Source organism: Drosophila suzukii, chromosome X (assembly GCF_043229965.1).
Source record: "Drosophila suzukii chromosome X, CBGP_Dsuzu_IsoJpt1.0, whole genome shotgun sequence".
Lineage (NCBI taxonomy): Eukaryota > Metazoa > Arthropoda > Insecta > Diptera > Drosophilidae > Drosophila > Drosophila suzukii.
This window is the reverse complement of record NC_092084.1, coordinates 12,925,119-12,948,714: the sequence shown is the minus strand read 5'-3', so window position 1 is coordinate 12,948,714 and position 23,596 is coordinate 12,925,119. Positions and strand designations below refer to the sequence as shown.

Sequence of the window (23,596 nt, the reverse complement as noted above, 5' to 3'; positions counted from 1 at the left end):
GAAAACATTACGTTTGTTTACAGGACTTACTTATAATCCAAAAAAAATACTGATAAGGGCTCAAGACTCCAATCAAAACGTAGCCTTTAACTTATATTTATATAAGCCATCGGTTTCTCATGATCGACGTTTAACATATTTTACTTATACTAAGTTTGATATTCGATTTCAAGAAATTTATCAAATTTTTAGTAATCAAACGTATCAAAAATGCACAAAAAGATACAAATATTATTTAAAATCTACGAAATCAAAGATTAGACCAGATCCCACATCTAAAAATAGTTTAAATACGCTTCCAGATTGGAACTTTGACTTATTAAGGGTAAGTTTTGGCAAATATTTTTAAAAACTTACTTAATTCTGATTTTTTAATTTGAACAGAAATATTGGAAGAACGATGTCATTAATTATATCTTTTGTAAGAGTAACCTATTCAACACCATTGATAACACAAATTTTGAAAAGGATAATTTTATAAATCAAACAAATTCGCAATCAACTCTAAATCAAAATACAGTTTCTAAAAAGGAAATTGTATGCAAACATACTGAAAAGAACTTAATTGTGTCATTATGTCGCGTTAAAAGTAAAATAACCTTTACTCCGAGTGGTATAACCCTTAAAATTCTGCAGAGTTTATATAAACAAAAACAAATAGAGTGTTTCATAAGTAAGAAAAATACTTTAAAACGATGCAGTTCATTTGAATTCATAACTGAATCTTTTCAAAGCACAAGGAACTTACTTGGGAAGATCAATTTGAAGAGCAGTGCACTAAGGGTGAGTTGTTGTGAAAGTGTATTCCTTTGGATAATTGATAATATAAAAAATGTATTCTAAGGTGCAAAGCTTCTCAAGAGTGTTAAAACGTACTAAATTATTGGACAGTGCACAAAAGATTCCAACATTTTGGCAAAACGTAAAACAATATTTTTTTAATATTTTTAATCCAATTCTGCGGCTGTTATTGTTAATTCAAAGGCGCATGATTACGCCTCAAGATGGACTCCAAAGAAACAAAATAAAAGAATCAGAATTCTTTGAATATTTGTCGGCAAGGAAAACGACCGAAACGAACGACTATTTTCACTATTTGAAAAATAACGCAAATAGAAATACAGGTTCCCATGAATCATTGCAAAGTTATAACTTTTCCCATTTAAAAAAGAAACATATCTATTTATCAAACAACATAACGAAGCCAATCATTAAAGCGGGATATTTAAATATTATGGTCACCAAAAATATTATAAGTGCTTCACAATTACAATCAGTTACAAGTACGATAAGCCCAAAAACTAAATTATCATTACCACTTTCAGTATCGAAATGGCATCCGAGCAATACTATTGAGCCCGAACGAAACCCACTACAACGCTCAGGAACAAAACGTTACATGAGAGGAGAAAACTTAGTATTAAAAGCAAGAAACCAAATAATATTACGAGATCAGACGACGCCAATGAATAATACGGCCATGAATCTATCAACTTCGGATTCAACATCAACGTGCGAATTATGTTCAGAATTATCTTCTACCTCGGAGGAAGTTTGTATTGAATGCTCCCAATTTTCATCAATAACTTCTAGTATAGGATATCCAAACTCATCATATATGCACCAAAAAACGTCGATGGATACAACAATAAATCCAGAGTCGCCTTGCGAACTTTGTACTGAGTTAACTGGGTTAACCAATACATATTCCTCTTCTGATGAACCCTGTGATGAATGCTCAGAATTTGTATCAATAACTTCTAGTATTCGATATCCAAACTCATCATATATGCACCAAAAAACCTCGATGGATACAACAATAATTCCAGAGTCGCCTTGCGAACTTTGTACTGAGTTAACTGGATTAACCAGTACATATTCCTCTTCCGATGAAGCCTGTGATGAATGCTCGGAACTTGTATCAATAACTTCTAGTATACGATATCCAAACTCATCATATATGCACCAAAAAACCTCGATGGATACAACAATAATTCCAGAGTCGCCTTGCGAACTTTGTACTGAGTTAACTGGATTAACCAGTACATATTCCTCTTCCGATGAAGCCTGTGATGAATGCTCGGAATTTGTATCAACAACTTCTAGTATACGATATCCAAACTCATCATATATGCACCAAAAAACCTCGATGGATACAACAATAATTCCAGAGTTGCCTTGCCAATTTTGTACTGAGTTAACTGGGTTAACCAGTACAAATTCATCTTCCGATGAACCCTGTGATGAATGCTCGGAATTTATATTAGTAACTTCTAGTATAGGATATCCAAACTCATCATATATACACCAAAAATCCTCGATGAATACAACAATAATTCCAGAGTTGCCTTGCCAATTTTGTACTGAGTTAACTGGGTTAACCAGTACAAATTCATCTTCCGATGAACCCTGTGATGAATGCTCGGAATTTATATTAGTAACTTCTAGTATAGGATATCCAAACTCATCATATATACACCAAAAATCCTCGATGGATACAACAATTATTCCAGAGTCGTCTTGCGAATTTTGTACTGAGTTAAATGAAACCAGTATATATTCCACTTCCGAAAAAGCCTGTGATGAATGCTCTGAATATTTATCAACAGAGCAAGCAAAATCACTTTCTAGTGAAAAACAAACGGAATTTATGACAGAAACCATATCTAAAGAAATGCCTGTAAATGCTATTAAAAATGAAACACAATATAATCAAACGGTTTTTCAATCAACGTTGCAGCGCACCACTGAGCAAAACTCAAAATCAAAAGTGGCACCTACTAAAGAATTACCATTTGAATTAAGGAGCTCTTCATTTATTGAAACAACAATCGAGGCCCCTAACATATCCAATGGTGTTACTAAAAAAGAAACGACTACTTTGACAATGCAAAATGTATTCAATTCAACTTTGGGTTGTGATTGCTCTTGTCAATTAAAACACGGCAAGGACTCATGCATCTGCAAATGTATTTCAACCAGCCGGACTTCGGAAGTCACGAAAGGTAAAACAAGCGTATCTCAAGCAAGAGGTGGGACTGGAAAAAATTTCATTACGGAAAAATATAAAACAACTTCAGTGGAAGCAAATAAAGTATCAAAATATCTGCCACTTAAAATTACGAGTATATACAAAAAACAAACAACATGGCATACAAGTGCAATATCAAAAATTCAATTGGAACAGTCAAGTTTTCCTGCATGTGATTGTACCTGCGAATTAGAAAATGGCAAAGATTCATGCATCTGCGAGTGCAGTCTTAGCCGCAGCACTTCAGAAGACAGGAAAAGTATATCAGATAGTGCATCCAAAAAGTCACCACTCACCGAATCAAATCAATCGAGTTCGTCATCTAGTAATTTAGACACAATTTCGGGTTCAGAAAAGAAAAAAATAAAGTCGGAATCAACACCTTATTCAAGAACAACTCCAGGTAATTCATTTAAACTTTCGACTACAGTAGTAGATCGGATAACTGAAGAAAAAATTAACAAAATATCGGAATCTCTACCTCAATCGAGTACAATATCAAGTACATCATTTGAAATTTCTAGTACAGGAAAATACTCTATTCCACCAGAGAAAGAATCAAAGAAGTTGGAATCTCCGCTTCAATCAAGAACAACATCCGGAAGCTTATTTACAATTTCTACTGTGGCAAAAGATCGAATAAGTCAAGAGGAACTTACCGAAATAATGCAATCTTTACCTCAATCCAGTACAATATCAAGTAGATCACTTGAAATGTCTAGTACAGAAAAATACGAAACACCAACAGAAGAAACAGGAAGATGGTCGGAGCCTTCACCACAACTAAGTTATATATCAGGACAGTCTTTTAAAACTTCAAGCTCAAAGAAATTCCAAATAACTTCGGCGGTAAAAAGTAAACTATCAAAGTATCCAACACCTAATATGTCGGTTTCAGAAATTAGTCAAACAGCTCGAAAAGAATTTAGCGAACAATTTAAAGCTCAATCAAGTGCAATATCAACAAGTCAGTTTGAACAGTCAAGTGTTCCTGTATGTGATTGTACCTGCCAGTTAAAGAAGGGAACGGACTCATGCATCTGCGAATGTATTTTTAAAAGCAGCACTTCGGAAAGTACGAAAGGTGTAACAAAAAGTGCATTCGAGCAGTCAACAGCCAACCAATCAAATCAATACAGTACACCTAGAAGTTCATTTCAGATTTATAGTACAGAAAAATACCAAATAGTTTCAGAGGAAAAAACCAAACTGCCTGAATCAAGTACAACATCAGGCAGTTCACTTCAAGTTTTGACTACACTTAAAGATCGAATAACTGAAAATGAAATTAATAAAATATCGGAATCTCAACGTCAATCGAGTACAACATCAGGTACGTCATTTAAAATTTCTAGTACAGGAGAATACTCTATTCCACCAAAGGAAGAAACAAAGAAGTTGGAATCTCCGCTTCAATCAAGAACATCATCCGGAAGTCTATTTAAAATTTCGAATGCAGCAAAAGATCGAATAACTCAAGAGGAACTTACTGAAATATCGCAATCTTTACCTCAATCGACTACAATATCAAGTAGTTCATTTGAAATGTCTAGTACGGAAAAATACGAAACACCTACAGAAGAAACAGCAAGATGGTCGGAGCCTTCACGACAATTAAGTTCTATATCAGGACAGTCTTTTAAAACTTCAAGCTCAAAGAAATTTGAAATAACTTCGGCGATAAGAAGTAAACCATCAAAATATCCAACACCTAATATATCGGTTTCAGAAATTAGTCAAACAGCTCGAAAAGAATTTAGCGAACAATTTAAATCTCAATCAAGTGCAATAACAACAAGTCAGTTTGAACAGTCAAGTGTTCCTGTATGTGATTGTACCTGCCAGTTAAAGAAGGGAACGGACTCATGCATCTGCGAATGTATTTTTACAAGCAGCACTTCGGAAAGCACGAAAGGTGTAACAGAAAGTGCATTCGAGCAGTCAACAGCCAACCAATCAAATCAGTACAGTACACCTAGAAGTTCATTTCAGATTTATAGTACAGAAAAAAACCAAATAGTTTCAGAGGAAAAAACCAAACTGCCTGAATCAAGTACAACATCAGGCAGTTCACTTCAAGTTTTGACTACACTTAAGGATCGAATAACTGAAAATGAAATTAATAAAATACCGGAATCTCTACCTCAATCGAGTACAATATCAAGTTCATCTTTTGATATTTCTAGTACAAGAAAATACTCTATTCCACCAGAGAAAGAATCAAAGAAGTTGGAATCTCCGCTTCAATCAAGAACAACATCCGAAAGCTTATTTAAAATTTCTACTACAGTAAAAGATCGAATAACTCAAGAGGAACTTACTGAAATAACGCAATCTTTACCTCAATCCAGTGCAATATCAAGTAGATCATTTGAAATGTCTAGTACAGAAAAATACGAAACACCTACAGAAGAAAAAGCAAGATGGTCGGAGCCTTCACCACAATTAAGTTTAACATCAGGACAGTCTTTTGAAACTTCAAGCTCAAAGAGATTCCAAACAACTTCCGCGGTGAAAAGTAAACCCTCAAAATATCTAACACCTAATATGTGGGTTACAGAAATTGGTCAAACAGCTCGAAAAGAATTTAGCGAAATATTTAAATCTCAATCAAGTCCAATATCAGCAGGTGTAACAGAAAGTGCGTTCGAGCAGTCAATAGTCAACCAATCAAATCAATACAGTACATCTAAAAGTTCTTCTCAGATTTATAGTACAGAAAAATACCAAATAGTTTCAGAGGAAAAAACAAAACTACCGGAATCTCCGCCTGAATCAAGTACAACATCAGGCAGTTCACTTCAAGTTTTGACTACACTTAAAGATCGAGTAACTGAAAATAAACTTAATAAAATATCGGAATCTCTACCTCAACCGAGTACAATATCAAGTACATCATTTGAAATTTCTAGTACAGGAAAATACTCTATTCCACCAAAGGAAGAAACAAAGAAGTTGGAATCTCCGCTTCAATCAAGAACATCATCCGGAAGTCTATTTAAAATTTCGACTGCAGCAAAAGATCGAATAACTCAAGAGGAACTTACGGAAATATCGCAACTTCTACCTCAATCGACTACAATATCAAGTAGATCATTTGAAATGTCTAGTACAGAAAAATACGAAACACCTACAGAGCCTTCACCACAATTAAGTTATATATCAGGACAGTCTTTTAAAACTTCAAGCTCAACGAAATTCCAAATAACTCCGGCGGTAAAAAGTAAACCATCAAAATATCCAACACCTAATATGTCGGTTTCAGAAATTAGTCAAACAGCTCGAAAAGAATTTAGCGAACAATTTAAATCTCAATCAAGTGCAATATCAACAAGTCAGTTTGAACAGTCAAGTGTTCCTGTATGTGATTGTACCTGCCAGTTAAAGAAGGGAACGGACTCATGCATCTGCGAATGTATTTTTACAAGCAGCACTTCGGAAAGCACGAAAGGTGTAACAGAAAGTGCATTCGAGCAGTCAACAGCCAACCAATCAAATCAATACAGTACACCTAGAAGTTCATTTCAGATTTATAGTACAGAAAAATACCAAATAGTTTCAGAGGAAAAAACCAAACTGCCTGAATCAAGTACAACATCAGGCAGTTCACTTCAAGTTTTGACTACACTTAAGGATCGAATAACTGAAAATGAAATTAATAAAATACCGGAATCTCTACCTCAATCGAGTACAATATCAAGTTCATCTTTTGATATTTCTAGTACAAGAAGATACTCTATTCCACCAGAGAAAGAATCAAAGAAGTTGGAATCTCCGCTTCAATCAAGAACAACATCCGAAAGCTTATTTAAAATTTCTACTACAGTAAAAGATCGAATAACTCAAGAGGAACTTACTGAAATAACGCAATCTTTACCTCAATCCAGTGCAATATCAAGTAGATCATTTGAAATGTCTAGTACAGAAAAATACGAAACACCTACAGAAGAAAAAGCAAGATGGTCGGAGCCTTCACCACAATTAAGTTTAACATCAGGACAGTCTTTTGAAACTTCAAGCTCAAAGAGATTCCAAACAACTTCCGCGGTGAAAAGTAAACCCTCAAAATATCTAACACCTAATATGTGGGTTACAGAAATTGGTCAAACAGCTCGAAAAGAATTTAGCGAAATATTTAAATCTCAATCAAGTCCAATATCAGCAGGTGTAACAGAAAGTGCGTTCGAGCAGTCAACAGTAATCCAATCAAATCAATACAGTACATCTAAAAGTTCTTCTCAGATTTATAGTACAGAAAAATACCAAATAGTTTCAGAGGAAAAAACAAAACTGCCGGAATCTCCGCCTGAATCAAGTACAACATCAGGCACTTCACTTCAAGTTTTGACTACACTTAAAGATCGAGTAACTGAAAATAAACTTAATAAAATATCGGAATCTCTACCTCAATCGAGTACAATATCAAGTACATCATTTGAAATTTCTAGTACAGGAAAGTACTCTATTCCACCAAAGGAAGAAACAAAGAAGTTGGAATCTCCGCTTCAATCAAGAATATCATCCGGAAGTCTATTTAAAATTTCGACTGCAGCAAAAGATCGAATAACTCAAGAGGAACTTACGGAAATATCGCAACTTCTACCTCAATCGACTACAATATCAAGTAGATCATTTGAAATGTCTAGTACAGAAAAATACGAAACACCTACAGAGCCTTCACCACAATTAAGTTATATATCAGGACAGTCTTTTAAAACTTCAAGCTCAACGAAATTCCAAATAACTCCGGCGGTAAAAAGTAAACCATCAAAATATCCAACACCTAATATGTCGGTTTCAGAAATTAGTCAAACAGCTCGAAAAGAATTTAGCGAACAATTTAAATCTCAATCAAGTGCAATATCAACAAGTCAGTTTGAACAGACAAGTGTTCCTGTATGTGATTGTACCTGCCAGTTAAAGAAGGGAACGGACTCATGCATCTGCGAATGTATTTTTAAAAGCAGCACTTCGGAAAGTACGAAAGGTGTAACAAAAAGTGCATTCGAGCAGTCAACAGCCAACCAATCAAATCAATACAGTACACCTAGAAGTTCATTTCAGATTTATAGTACAGAAAAATACCAAATAGTTTCAGAGGAAAAAACCAAACTGCCTGAATCAAGTACAACATCAGGCAGTTCACTTCAAGTTTTGACTGCACTTAAATATCGAGTAACTGAAAATAAACTTAATAAAATATCGGAATCTCTACCTCAATCGAGTACAATATCAAGTACATCATTTGAAATTTCTAGTACAGGAAAATACTCTATTCCACCAAAGGAAGAAACAAAGAAGTTGGAATCTCCGCTTCAATCAAGAACATCATCCGGAAGTCTATTTAAAATTTCGACTGCAGCAAAAGATCAAATAACTCAAGAGGAACTTACTGAAATAACGCAATCTTTACCTCAATCCAGTGCAATATCAAGTAGATCATTTGAAATGTCTAGTTCAGAAAAATACGAAACACCTACAGAAGAAACAGCGAGATGGTCGGAGCCTTCACCACAATTAAGTTTAACATCAGGACAGTCTTTTGAAACTTCACGCTCAAAGAAATTTGAAATAACTTCGGCGATAAGAAGTAAACCATCAAAATATCCAACACCTAATATGTCGGTTTCAGAAATTAGTCAAATAGCTCGAAAAGAATTTAGCGAACAATTTAAATCTCAATCAAGTGCAATATCAACAAGTCAGTTTGAACAGTCAAGTGTTCCTGTATGTGATTGTACCTGCCAGTTAAAGAAGGGAACGGACTCATGCATCTGCGAATGTATTTTTACAAGCAGCACTTCGGAAAGCACGAAAGGTGTAACAGAAAGTGCATTCGAGCAGTCAACAGCCAACCAATCAAATCAATACAGTACACCTAGAAGTTCATTTCAGATTTATAGTACAGAAAAATACCAAATAGTTTCAGAGGAAAAAACCAAACTGCCTGAATCAAGTACAACATCAGGCAGTTCACTTCAAGTTTTGACTACACTTAAAGATCGAATAACTGAAAATGAAATTAATAAAATACCGGAATCTCTACCTCAATCGAGTACAATATCAAGTACATCATTTGATATTTCTAGTACAGGAAAATACTCTTTTCCACCAGAGAAAGAATCAAAGAAGTTAGAATCTCCGCTTCAATCAAGGACAACATCCGAAAGCTTATTTAAAATTTCTGCTACAGCAAAAGATCGAATAACTCAAGAGGAACTTACTGAAATAACGCAATCTTTACCTCAATCCAGTGCAATATCAAGTAGATCATTTGAAATGTCTAGTTCAGAAAAATACGAAACACCTACAGAAGAAACAGCGAGATGGTCGGAGCCTTCACCACAATTAAGTTTAACATCAGGACAGTCTTTTGAAACTTCAAGCTCAAAGAGATTCCAAACAACTTCCGCGGTGAAAAGTAAACCCTCAAAATATCCAACACCTAATATGTCGGTTACAGAAAGTGGTCAAACAGCTCGAAAAGAATTTAGCGAACTATTTAAATCTCAATCAAGTGCAATATCAACAAGTCAGTTTGAACAGTCAAGTGTTCCTGTATGTGATTGTACCTGCCAGTTAAAGAAGGGAACGGACTCATGCATCTGCGAATGTATTTTTACAAGCAGCACTTCGGAAAGCACGAAAGGTGTAACAGAAAGTGCATTCGAGCAGTCAACAGCCAACCAATCAAATCAATACAGTACACCTAGAAGTTCATTTCAGATTTATAGTACAGAAAAATACCAAATAGTTTCAGCGGAAAAATCCAAACTGCTTGAATCAAGTACAACATCAGGCAGTTCACTTCAAGTTTTGACTACACTTAAAGATCGAATAACTGAAAATGAAATTAATAAAATACCGGAATCTCTACCTCAATCGAGTACAATATCAAGTACATCATTTGAAATTTCTAGTACAGGAAAATACTCTTTTCCACCAGAGAAAGAATCAAAGAAGTTGGAATCTCCGCTTCAATCAAGGACAACATCCGAAAGCTTATTTAAAATTTCTACTACAGCAAAAGATCGAATAACTCAAGAGGAACTTACTGAAATAACGCAATCTTTACCTCAATCCAGTGCAATATCAAGTAGATCATTTGAAATGTCTAGTACAGAAAAATACGAAACACCTACAGAAGAAACAGCAAGATGGTCGGAGCCTTCACCACAATTAAGTTTAACATCAGGACAGTCTTTTGAAACTTCACGCTCAAAGAAATTCCAAATAACTTCGGCGATAAGAAGTAAACCATCAAAATATCCAACACCTAATATGTCGGTTTCAGAAATTAGTCAAACAGCTCGAAAAGAATTTAGCGAACTATTTAAATCTCAATCAAGTGCAATATCAACAAGTCAGTTTGAACAGTCAAGTGTTCCTGTATGTGATTGTACCTGCCAGTTAAAGAAGGGAACGGACTCATGCATCTGCGAATGTATTTTTACAAGCAGCACTTCGGAAAGCACGAAAGGTGTAACAGAAAGTGCATTCGAGCAGTCAACAGCCAACCAATCAAATCAATACAGTACACCTAGAAGTTCATTTCAGATTTATAGTACAGAAAAGTACCAAATAGTTTCAGAGGAAAAAACCAAACTTCCTGAATCAAGTACAACATCAGGCAGTTTACTTCAAGTTTTGACTACACTTAAAGATCGAGTAACTGAAAATAAAATTAATAAAATATCGGAATCTCTACCTCAATCGAGTACAATATCAAGTACATCATTTGAAATTTCTAGTACAGGAAAATACTCTATTCCACCAAAGGAAGAAACAAAGAAGTTGGAATCTCCGCTTCAATCAAGGACATCATCCGGAAGTCTATTTAAAATTTCGACTGCAGCAAAAGATCGAATAACTCAAGAGGAACTTACTGAAATATCGCAATCTCTACCTCAATCGACTACAATATCAAGTAGATCATTTGAAATGTCTAGTACGGAAAAATACGAAGCACCTACAGAAGAAACAGCAAGATGGTCGGAGCCTTCACCACAACTAAGTTATATATCAGGACAGTCTTTTAAAACTTCAAGCTCAAAGAAATTCCAAATAACTTCGGCGGTAAAAAGTAAACCATCAAAATATCCAACACCTAATATGTCGGTTTCAGAAATTAGTCAAACAGCTCGAAAAGAATTTAGCGAACTATTTAAATCTCAATCAAGTGCAATATCAACAAGTCAGTTTGAACAGTCAAGTGTTCCTGTATGTGATTGTACCTGCCAGTTAAAGAAGGGAACGGACTCATGCATCTGCGAATGTATTTTTACAAGCAGCACTTCGGAAAGCACGAAAGGTGTAACAGAAAGTGCATTCGAGCAGTCAACAGCCAACCAATCAAATCAATACAGTACACCTAGAAGTTCATTTCAGATTTATAGTACAGAAAAATACCAAATAGTTTCAGAGGAAAAAACAAAACTGCCGGAATCTCCGCCTGAATCAAGTACAACATCAGGCAGTTCACTTCAAATTTCGACTACACTAAAAGATCGAATAACTGAAAAGGAAATTAATAAAATACCGGAATCTCTACCTCAATCGAGTACAATATCAAGTACATCATTTGAAATTTCTAGTACAGGAAAATACTCTTTTCCACCAGAGAAAGAATCAAAGAAGTTGGAATCTCCGCTTCAATCAAGGACAACATCCGAAAGCTTATTTAAAATTTCTACTACAGCAAAAGATCGAATAACTCAAGAGGAACTTACTGAAATATCGCAATCTCTACCTCAATCGACTACAATATCAAGTAGATCATTTGAAATGTCTAGTACGGAAAAATACGAAACACCTACAGAAGAAACAGCAAGATGGTCGGAGCCTTCACGACAATTAAGTTCTATATCAGGACAGTCTTTTAAAACTTCAAGCTCAAAGAAATTCCAAATAACTTCGGCGATAAGAAGTAAACCATCAAAATATCCAACACCTAATATGTCGGTTTCAGAAATTAGTCAAACAGCTCGAAAAGAATTTAGCGAATTTTTAAAATCTCAATCAAGTGCAATATCAACAAGTCAGTTTGAAGAGTCAAGTGTTCCTGTATGTGATTGTACCTGCCAGTTAAAGAAGGGAACGGACTCATGCATCTGCGAATGTATTTTTACAAGCAGCACTTCGGAAAGCACGAAAGGTGTAACAGAAAGTGCATTCGAGCAGTCAACAGTCAACCAATCAAATCAATACAGTACATCTAAAAGTTCTTTTCAGATTTATAGTACAGAAAAATACCAACTAGTTACAGAGGAAAAAACCAAACTGCCTGAATCAAGTACAACATCAGGCAGTTCACTTCAAGTTTTGACTACACTTAAAGATCGAGTAACTGAAAATAAACTTAATAAAATATCGGAATATCTTCCTCAATCGAGTACAATATCAAGTACATCATTTGAAATTTCTAGTACAGGAAAATACTCTATTCCACCAAAGGAAGAAACAAAGAAGTTGGAATCTCCGCTTCAATCAAGGACATCATCCGGAAGTCTATTTAAAATTTCGACTGCAGCAAAAGATCGAATAACTCAAGAGGAACTTACTGAAATATCGCAATCTCTACCTCAATCGACTACAATATCAAGTAGATCATTTGAAATGTCTAGTACGGAAAAATACGAAACACCTACAGAAGAAACAGCAAGATGGTCGGAGCCTTCACGACAATTAAGTTCTATATCAGGACAGTCTTTTAAAACTTCAAGCTCAAAGAAATTCCAAATAACTTCGGCGATAAGAAGTAAACCATCAAAATATCCAACACCTAATATGTCGGTTTCAGAAATTAGTCAAACAGCTCGAAAAGAATTTAGCGAACTATTTAAATCTCAATCAAGTGCAATATCAACAAGTCAGTTTGAACAGTCAAGTGTTCCTGTATGTGATTGTACCTGCCAGTTAAAGAAGGGAACGGACTCATGCATCTGCGAATGTATTTTTACAAGCAGCACTTCGGAAAGCACGAAAGGTGTAACAGAAAGTGCATTCGAGCAGTCAACAGCCAACCAATCAAATCAATACAGTACATCTAGAAGTTCATTTCAGATTTATAGTACAGAAAAATACCAAATAGTTTCAGCGGAAAAATCCAAACTGCTTGAATCAAGTACAACATCAGGCAGTTCACTTCAAGTTTTGACTACACTTAAAGATCGAATAACTGAAAATGAATTTAATAAAATACCGGAATCTCTACCTCAATCGAGTACAATATCAAGTACATCATTTGAAATTTCTAGTACAGGAAAATACTCTTTTCCACCAGAGAAAGAATCAAAGAAGTTGGAATCTCCGCTTCAATCAAGGACAACATCCGAAAGCTTATTTAAAATTTCTACTACAGCAAAAGATCGAATAACTCAAGAGGAACTTACTGAAATAACGCAATCTTTACCTCAATCCAGTGCAATATCAAGTAGATCATTTGAAATGTCTAGTACAGAAAAATACAAAACACCTACAGAAGAAACAGCAAGATGGTCGGAGCCTTCACCACAATTAAGTTTAACATCAGGACAGTCTTTTGAAACTTCACGCTCAAAGAAATTCCAAATAACTTCGGCGATAAGAAGTAAACCATCAAAATATCCAACACCTAATATGTCGGTTTCAGAAATTAGTCAAACAGCTCGAAAAGAATTTAGCGAACTATTTAAATCTCAATCAAGTGCAATATCAACAAGTCAGTTTGAACAGTCAAGTGTTCCTGTATGTGATTGTACCTGCCAGTTAAAGAAGGGAACGGACTCATGCATCTGCGAATGTATTTTTACAAGCAGCACTTCGGAAAGCACGAAAGGTGTAACAGAAAGTGCATTCGAGCAGTCAACAGCCAACCAATCAAATCAATACAGTACACCTAGAAGTTCATTTCAGATTTATAGTACAGAAAAATACCAAATAGTTTCAGAGGAAAAAACCAAACTTCCTGAATCAAGTACAACATCAGGCAGTTTACTTCAAGTTTTGACTACACTTAAAGATCGAGTAACTGAAAATAAAATTAATAAAATATCGGAATCTCTACCTCAATCGAGTACAATATCAAGTACATCATTTGAAATTTCTAGTACAGGAAAATACTCTATTCCACCAAAGGAAGAAACAAAGAAGTTGGAATCTCCGCTTCAATCAAGGACATCATCCGGAAGTCTATTTAAATTTTCGACTGCAGCAAAAGATCGAATAACTGAAGAGGAACTTACTGAAATATCGCAATCTCTACCTCAATCGACTACAATATCAAGTAGATCATTTGAAATGTCTAGTACGGAAAAATACGAAACACCTACAGAAGAAACAGCAAGATGGTCGGAGCCTTCACCACAACTAAGTTATATATCAGGACAGTCTTTTAAAACTTCAAGCTCAAAGAAATTCCAAATAACTTCGGCGGTAAAAAGTAAACCATCAAAATATCCAACACCTAATATGTCGGTTTCAGAAATTAGTCAAACAGCTCGAAAAGAATTTAGCGAACTATTTAAATCTCAATCAAGTGCAATATCAACAAGTCAGTTTGAACAGTCAAGTGTTCCTGTATGTGATTGTACCTGCCAGTTAAAGAAGGGAACGGACTCATGCATCTGCGAATGTATTTTTACAAGCAGCACTTCGGAAAGCACGAAAGGTGTAACAGAAAGTGCATTCGAGCAGTCAACAGCCAACCAATCAAATCAATACAGTACATCTAGAAGTTCATTTCAGATTTATAGTACAGAAAAATACCAAATAGTTTCAGCGGAAAAATCCAAACTGCTTGAATCAAGTACAACATCAGGCAGTTCACTTCAAGTTTTGACTACACTTAAAGATCGAATAACTGAAAATGAAATTAATAAAATACCGGAATCTCTACCTCAATCGAGTACAATATCAAGTACATCATTTGAAATTTCTAGTACAGGAAAATACTCTTTTCCACCAGGGAAAGAATCAAAGAAGTTGGAATCTCCGCTTCAATCAAGGACAACATCCGAAAGCTTATTTAAAATTTCTACTACAGCAAAAGATCGAATAACTCAAGAGGAACTTACTGAAATAACGCAATCTTTACCTCAATCCAGTGCAATATCAAGTAGATCATTTGAAATGTCTAGTACAGAAAAATACGAAACACCTACAGAAGAAACAGCAAGATGGTCGGAGCCTTCACCACAATTAAGTTTAACATCAGGACAGTCTTTTGAAACTTCACGCTCAAAGAAATTCCAAATAACTTCGGCGATAAGAAGTAAACCATCAAAATATCCAACACCTAATATGTCGGTTTCAGAAATTAGTCAAACAGCTCGAAAAGAATTTAGCGAACTATTTAAATCTCAATCAAGTGCAATATCAACAAGTCAGTTTGAACAGTCAAGTGTTCCTGTATGTGATTGTACCTGCCAGTTAAAGAAGGGAACGGACTCATGCATCTGCGAATGTATTTTTACAAGCAGCACTTCGGAAAGCACGAAAGGTGTAACAGAAAGTGCATTCGAGCAGTCAACAGCCAACCAATCAAATCAATACAGTACACCTAGAAGTTCATTTCAGATTTATAGTACAGAAAAATACCAAATAGTTTCAGAGGAAAAAACAAAACTGCCGGAATCTCCGCCTGAATCAAGTACAACATCAGGCAGTTCACTTCAAATTTCGACTACACTAAAAGATCGAATAACTGAAAAGGAAATTAATAAAATACCGGAATCTCTACCTCAATCGAGTACAATATCAAGTACATCATTTGAAATTTCTAGTACAGGAAAATACTCTTTTCCACCAGAGAAAGAATCAAAGAAGTTGGAATCTCCGCTTCAATCAAGGACAACATCCGAAAGCTTATTTAAAATTTCTACTACAGCAAAAGATCGAATAACTCAAGAGGAACTTACTGAAATATCGCAATCTCTACCTCAATCGACTACAATATCAAGTAGATCATTTGAAATGTCTAGTACGGAAAAATACGAAACACCTACAGAAGAAACAGCAAGATGGTCGGAGCCTTCACGACAATTAAGTTCTATATCAGGACAGTCTTTTAAAACTTCAAGCTCAAAGAAATTCCAAATAACTTCGGCGATAAGAAGTAAACCATCAAAATATCCAACACCTAATATGTCGGTTTCAGAAATTAGTCAAACAGCTCGAAAAGAATTTAGCGAATTTTTAAAATCTCAATCAAGTGCAATATCAACAAGTCAGTTTGAAGAGTCAAGTGTTCCTGTATGTGATTGTACCTGCCAGTTAAAGAAGGGAACGGACTCATGCATCTGCGAATGTATTTTTACAAGCAGCACTTCGGAAAGCACGAAAGGTGTAACAGAAAGTGCATTCGAGCAGTCAACAGTCAACCAATCAAATCAATACAGTACATCTAAAAGTTCTTTTCAGATTTATAGTACAGAAAAATACCAACTAGTTACAGAGGAAAAAACCAAACTGCCTGAATCAAGTACAACATCAGGCAGTTCACTTCAAGTTTTGACTACACTTAAAGATCGAGTAACTGAAAATAAACTTAATAAAATATCGGAATCTCTTCCTCAATCGAGTACAATATCAAGTACATCATTTGAAATTTCTAGTACAGGAAAATACTCTATTCCACCAAAGGAAGAAACAAAGAAGTTGGAATCTCCGCTTCAATCAAGGACATCATCCGGAAGTCTATTTAAAATTTCGACTGCAGCAAAAGATCGAATAACTCAAGAGGAACTTACTGAAATATCGCAATCTCTACCTCAATCGACTACAATATCAAGTAGATCATTTGAAATGTCTAGTACGGAAAAATACGAAACACCTACAGAAGAAACAGCAAGAAGGTCGGAGCCTTCACGACAATTAAGTTCTATATCAGGACAGTCTTTTAAAACTTCAAGCTCAAAGAAATTCCAAATAACTTCGGCGATAAGAAGTAAACCATCAAAATATCCAACACCTAATATGTCGGTTTCAGAAATTAGTCAAACAGCTCGAAAAGAATTTAGCGAACTATTTAAATCTCAATCAAGTGCAATATCAACAAGTCAGTTTGAACAGTCAAGTGTTCCTGTATGTGATTGTACCTGCCAGTTAAAGAAGGGAACGGACTCATGCATCTGCGAATGTATTTTTACAAGCAGCCCTTCGGAAAGCACGAAAGGTGTAACAGAAAGTGCATTCGAGCAGTCAACAGCCAACCAATCAAATCAATATAGTACATCTAGAAGTTCATTTCAGATTTATAGTACAGAAAAATACCAAATAGTTTCAGCGGAAAAATCCAAACTGCTTGAATCAAGTACAACATCAGGCAGTTCACTTCAAGTTTTGACTACACTTAAAGATCGAATAACTGAAAATGAATTTAATAAAATACCGGAATCTCTACCTCAATCGAGTACAATATCAAGTACATCATTTGAAATTTCTAGTACAGGAAAATACTCTTTTCCACCAGAGAAAGAATCAAAGAAGTTGGAATCTCCGCTTCAATCAAGGACAACATCCGAAAGCTTATTTAAAATTTCTACTACAGCAAAAGATCGAATAACTCAAGAGGAACTTACTGAAATAACGCAATCTTTACCTCAATCCAGTGCAATATCAAGTAGATCATTTGAAATGTCTAGTACAGAAAAATACAAAACACCTACAGAAGAAACAGCAAGATGGTCGGAGCCTTCACCACAATTAAGTTTAACATCAGGACAGTCTTTTGAAACTTCACGCTCAAAGAAATTCCAAATAACTTCGGCGATAAGAAGTAAACCATCAAAATATCCAACACCTAATATGTCGGTTTCAGAAATTAGTCAAACAGCTCGAAAAGAATTTAGCGAACTATTTAAATCTCAATCAAGTGCAATATCAACAAGTCAGTTTGAACAGTCAAGTGTTCCTGTATGTGATTGTACCTGCCAGTTAAAGAAGGGAACGGACTCATGCATCTGCGAATGTATTTTTACAAGCAGCACTTCGGAAAGCACGAAAGGTGTAACAGAAAGTGCATTCGAGCAGTCAACAGCCAACCAATCAAATCAATACAGTACACCTAGAAGTTCATTTCAGATTTATAGTACAGAAAAATACCAAATAGTTTCAGAGGAAAAAACCAAACTTCCTGAATCAAGTACAACATCAGGCAGTTTACTTCAAGTTTTGACTACACTTAAAGATCGAGTAACTGAAAATAAAATTAATAAAATATCGGAATCTCTACCTCAATCGAGTACAATATCAAGTACATCATTTGAAATTTCTAGTACAGGAAAATACTCTATTCCACCAAAGGAAGAAACAAAGAAGTTGGAATCTCCGCTTCAATCAAGGACATCATCCGGAAGTCTATTTAAATTTTCGACTGCAGCAAAAGATCGAATAACTGAAGAGGAACTTACTGAAATATCGCAATCTCTACCTCAATCGACTACAATATCAAGTAGATCATTTGAAATGTCTAGTACGGAAAAATACGAAACACCTACAGAAGAAACAGCAAGATGGTCGGAGCCTTCACCACAACTAAGTTATATATCAGGACAGTCTTTTAAAACTTCAAGCTCAAAGAAATTCCAAATAACTTCGGCGGTAAAAAGTAAACCATCAAAATATCCAACACCTAATATGTCGGTTTCAGAAATTAGTCAAACAGCTCGAAAAGAATTTAGCGAACTATTTAAATCTCAATCAAGTGCAATATCAACAAGTCAGTTTGAACAGTCAAGTGTTCCTGTATGTGATTGTACCTGCCAGTTAAAGAAGGGAACGGACTCATGCATCTGCGAATGTATTTTTACAAGCAGCACTTCGGAAAGCACGAAAGGTGTAACAGAAAGTGCATTCGAGCAGTCAACAGCCAACCAATCAAATCAATACAGTACATCTAGAAGTTCATTTCAGATTTATAGTACAGAAAAATACCAAATAGTTTCAGCGGAAAAATCCAAACTGCTTGAATCAAGTACAACATCAGGCAGTTCACTTCAAGTTTTGACTACACTTAAAGATCGAATAACTGAAAATGAAATTAATAAAATACCGGAATCTCTACCTCAATCGAGTACAATATCAAGTACATCATTTGAAATTTCTAGTACAGGAAAATACTCTTTTCCACCAGAGAAAGAATCAAAGAAGTTGGAATCTCCGCTTCAATCAAGGACAACATCCGAAAGCTTATTTAAAATTTCTACTACAGCAAAAGATCGAATAACTCAAGAGGAACTTACTGAAATAACGCAATCTTTACCTCAATCCAGTGCAATATCAAGTAGATCATTTGAAATGTCTAGTACAGAAAAATACGAAACACCTACAGAAGAAACAGCAAGATGGTCGGAGCCTTCACCACAATTAAGTTTAACATCAGGACAGTCTTTTGAAACTTCACGCTCAAAGAAATTCCAAATAACTTCGGCGATAAGAAGTAAACCATCAAAATATCCAACACCTAATATGTCGGTTTCAGAAATTAGTCAAACAGCTCGAAAAGAATTTAGCGAACTATTTAAATCTCAATCAAGTGCAATATCAACAAGTCAGTTTGAACAGTCAAGTGTTCCTGTATGTGATTGTACCTGCCAGTTAAAGAAGGGAACGGACTCATGCATCTGCGAATGTATTTTTACAAGCAGCACTTCGGAAAGCACGAAAGGTGTAACAGAAAGTGCATTCGAGCAGTCAACAGCCAACCAATCAAATCAATACAGTACACCTAGAAGTTCATTTCAGATTTATAGTACAGAAAAATACCAAATAGTTTCAGAGGAAAAAACAAAACTGCCGGAATCTCCGCCTGAATCAAGTACAACATCAGGCAGTTCACTTCAAATTTCGACTACACTAAAAGATCGAATAACTGAAAAGGAAATTAATAAAATACCGGAATCTCTACCTCAATCGAGTACAATATCAAGTACATCATTTGAAATTTCTAGTACAGGAAAATACTCTTTTCCACCAGAGAAAGAATCAAAGAAGTTGGAATCTCCGCTTCAATCACGGACAACATCCGAAAGCTTATTTAAAATTTCTACTACAGCAAAAGATCGAATAACTAAAGAGGAACTTACTGAAATATCGCAATCTCTACCTCAATCGACTACAATATCAAGTAGATCATTTGAAATGTCTAGTACGGAAAAATACGAAACACCTACAGAAGAGACAGCAAGATGGTCGGAGCCTTCACGACAATTAAGTTCTATAGCAGGACAGTCTTTTAAAACTTCAAGCTCAAAGAAATTCCAAATAACTTCGGCGATAAGAAGTAAACCATCAAAATATCCAACACCTAATATGTCGGTTTCAGAAATTAGTCAAACAGCTCGAAAAGAATTTAGCGAATTTTTAAAATCTCAATCAAGTGCAATATCAACAAGTCAGTTTGAAGAGTCAAGTGTTCCTGTATGTGATTGTACCTGCCAGTTAAAGAAGGGAACGGACTCATGCATCTGCGAATGTATTTTTACAAGCAGCACTTCGGAAAGCACGAAAGGTGTAACAGAAAGTGCATTCGAGCAGTCAACAGTCAACCAATCAAATCAATACAGTACATCTAAAAGTTCTTTTCAGATTTATAGTACAGAAAAATACCAACTAGTTACAGAGGAAAAAACCAAACTGCCTGAATCAAGTACAACATCAGGCAGTTCACTTCAAGTTTTGACTACACTTAAAGATCGAGTAACTGAAAATAAACTTAATAAAATATCGGAATCTCTTCCTCAATCGAGTACAATATCAAGTACATCATTTGAAATTTCTAGTACAGGAAAATACTCTATTCCACCAAAGGAAGAAACAAAGAAGTTGGAATCTCCGCTTCAATCAAGGACATCATCCGGAAGTCTATTTAAAATTTCGACTGCAGCAAAAGATCGAATAACTCAAGAGGAACTTACTGAAATATCGCAATCTCTACCTCAATCGACTACAATATCAAGTAGATCATTTGAAATGTCTAGTACGGAAAAATACGAAACACCTACAGAAGAAACAGCAAGAAGGTCGGAGCCTTCACGACAATTAAGTTCTATATCAGGACAGTCTTTTAAAACTTCAAGCTCAAAGAAATTCCAAATAACTTCGGCGATAAGAAGTAAACCATCAAAATATCCAACACCTAATATGTCGGTTTCAGAAATTAGTCAAACAGCTCGAAAAGAATTTAGCGAACTATTTAAATCTCAATCAAGTGCAATATCAACAAGTCAGTTTGAACAGTCAAGTGTTCCTGTATGTGATTGTACCTGCCAGTTAAAGAAGGGAACGGACTCATGCATCTGCGAATGTATTTTTACAAGCAGCACTTCGGAAAGCACGAAAGGTGTAACAGAAAGTGCATTTGAGCAGTCAACAGCCAACCAATCAAATCAATACAGTACATCTAGAAGTTCATTTCAGATTTATAGTACAGAAAAATACCAAATAGTTTCAGCGGAAAAATCCAAACTGCTTGAATCAAGTACAACATCAGGCAGTTCACTTCAAGTTTTGACTACACTTAAAGATCGAATAACTGAAAATGAAATTAATAAAATACCGGAATCTCTACCTCAATCGAGTACAATATCAAGTACATCATTTGAAATTTCTAGTACAGGAAAATACTCTTTTCCACCAGAGAAAGAATCAAAGAAGTTGGAATCTCCGCTTCAATCAAGGACAACATCCGAAAGCTTATTTAAAATTTCTACTACAGCAAAAGATCGAATAACTCAAGAGGAACTTACTGAAATAACGCAATCTTTACCTCAATCCAGTGCAATATCAAGTAGATCATTTGAAATGTCTAGTACAGAAAAATACAAAACACCTACAGAAGAAACAGCAAGATGGTCGGAGCCTTCACCACAATTAAGTTTAACATCAGGACAGTCTTTTGAAACTTCACGCTCAAAGAAATTCCAAATAACTTCGGCGATAAGAAGTAAACCATCAAAATATCCAACACCTAATATGTCGGTTTCAGAAATTAGTCAAACAGCTCGAAAAGAATTTAGCGAACTATTTAAATCTCAATCAAGTGCAATATCAACAAGTCAGTTTGAACAGTCAAGTGTTCCTGTATGTGATTGTACCTGCCAGTTAAAGAAGGGAACGGACTCATGCATCTGCGAATGTATTTTTACAAGCAGCACTTCGGAAAGCACGAAAGGTGTAACAGAAAGTGCATTCGAGCAGTCAACAGCCAACCAATCAAATCAATACAGTACACCTAGAAGTTCATTTCAGATTTATAGTACAGAAAAATACCAAATAGTTTCAGAGGAAAAAACCAAACTTCCTGAATCAAGTACAACATCAGGCAGTTTACTTCAAGTTTTGACTACACTTAAAGATCGAGTAACTGAAAATAAAATTAATAAAATATCGGAATCTCTACCTCAATCGAGTACAATATCAAGTACATCATTTGAAATTTCTAGTACAGGAAAATACTCTTTTCCACCAAAGGAAGAAACAAAGAAGTTGGAATCTCCGCTTCAATCAAGGACATCATCCGGAAGTCTATTTAAATTTTCGACTGCAGCAAAAGATCGAATAACTGAAGAGGAACTTACTGAAATATCGCAATCTCTACCTCAATCGACTACAATATCAAGTAGATCATTTGAAATGTCTAGTACGGAAAAATACGAAACACCTACAGAAGAAACAGCAAGATGGTCGGAGCCTTCACCACAACTAAGTTATATATCAGGACAGTCTTTTAAAACTTCAAGCTCAAAGAAATTCCAAATAACTTCGGCGGTAAAAAGTAAACCATCAAAATATCCAACACCTAATATGTCGGTTTCAGAAATTAGTCAAACAGCTCGAAAAGAATTTAGCGAACTATTTAAATCTCAATCAAGTGCAATATCAACAAGTCAGTTTGAACAGTCAAGTGTTCCTGTATGTGATTGTACCTGCCAGTTAAAGAAGGGAACGGACTCATGCATCTGCGAATGTATTTTTACAAGCAGCACTTCGGAAAGCACGAAAGGTGTAACAGAAAGTGCATTCGAGCAGTCAACAGCCAACCAATCAAATCAATACAGTACACCTAGAAGTTCATTTCAGATTTATAGTACAGAAAAATACCAAATAGTTTCAGAGGAAAAAACAAAACTGGAATCTCCGCCTGAATCAAGTACAACATCAGGCAGTTCACTTCAAATTTCGACTACACTAAAAGATCGAATAACTGAAAAGGAAATTAATAAAATACCGGAATCTCAATCGAGTACAATATCAGGTACATCAATTGTAATTTCTAGTACAGGAAAAAACACTATTCCATCAGAGGAAGAATCAAAGAAGTGGGAGCCTCAATCAAAACCCGGAAGTTTTTTAAGAATTTCGACTTCAGCAAAAGATCAAATAACTCAAGAGGAACTAAGCGAAATATCACAATCTTTACCTCTATCGAGTGCCATATCAAGTAGATCATTTGAAATTTTTGGTACAGAAAAATATAGAACAACCACAGAAGAAACAACAAGATGGTCAGAGCCTTCAGCTCAACTTAGTTCAATATCCGAACAGTCTTTAAAAACTACAAGCTTAAAAAAATACGCAATAACTTCG

At 35.3% G+C, this 23,596-nt stretch overlaps 1 protein-coding gene across 1 annotated transcript in view; it reads left to right on the top strand.

Moving 5' to 3' along the window:
• Positions 1-988: 988 nt before the first annotated feature.
• The window catches only part of Muc14A (Mucin 14A), an 81,578-nt gene continuing 58,970 nt past the window's right edge, over positions 989-23,596 (top strand). The window contains exons 1-9 of the mRNA XM_070997236.1: positions 989-1,256; positions 1,326-1,692; positions 1,765-2,266; positions 3,188-3,344; positions 3,930-4,079; positions 4,491-5,549; positions 6,297-7,085; positions 7,833-8,030; positions 8,109-23,450. Of these exons, the coding sequence (XP_070853337.1) occupies positions 989-1,256; positions 1,326-1,692; positions 1,765-2,266; positions 3,188-3,344; positions 3,930-4,079; positions 4,491-5,549; positions 6,297-7,085; positions 7,833-8,030; positions 8,109-23,450 (18,832 nt within the window). The remainder of the gene's footprint in view (positions 1,257-1,325; positions 1,693-1,764; positions 2,267-3,187; positions 3,345-3,929; positions 4,080-4,490; positions 5,550-6,296; positions 7,086-7,832; positions 8,031-8,108; positions 23,451-23,596) is intronic.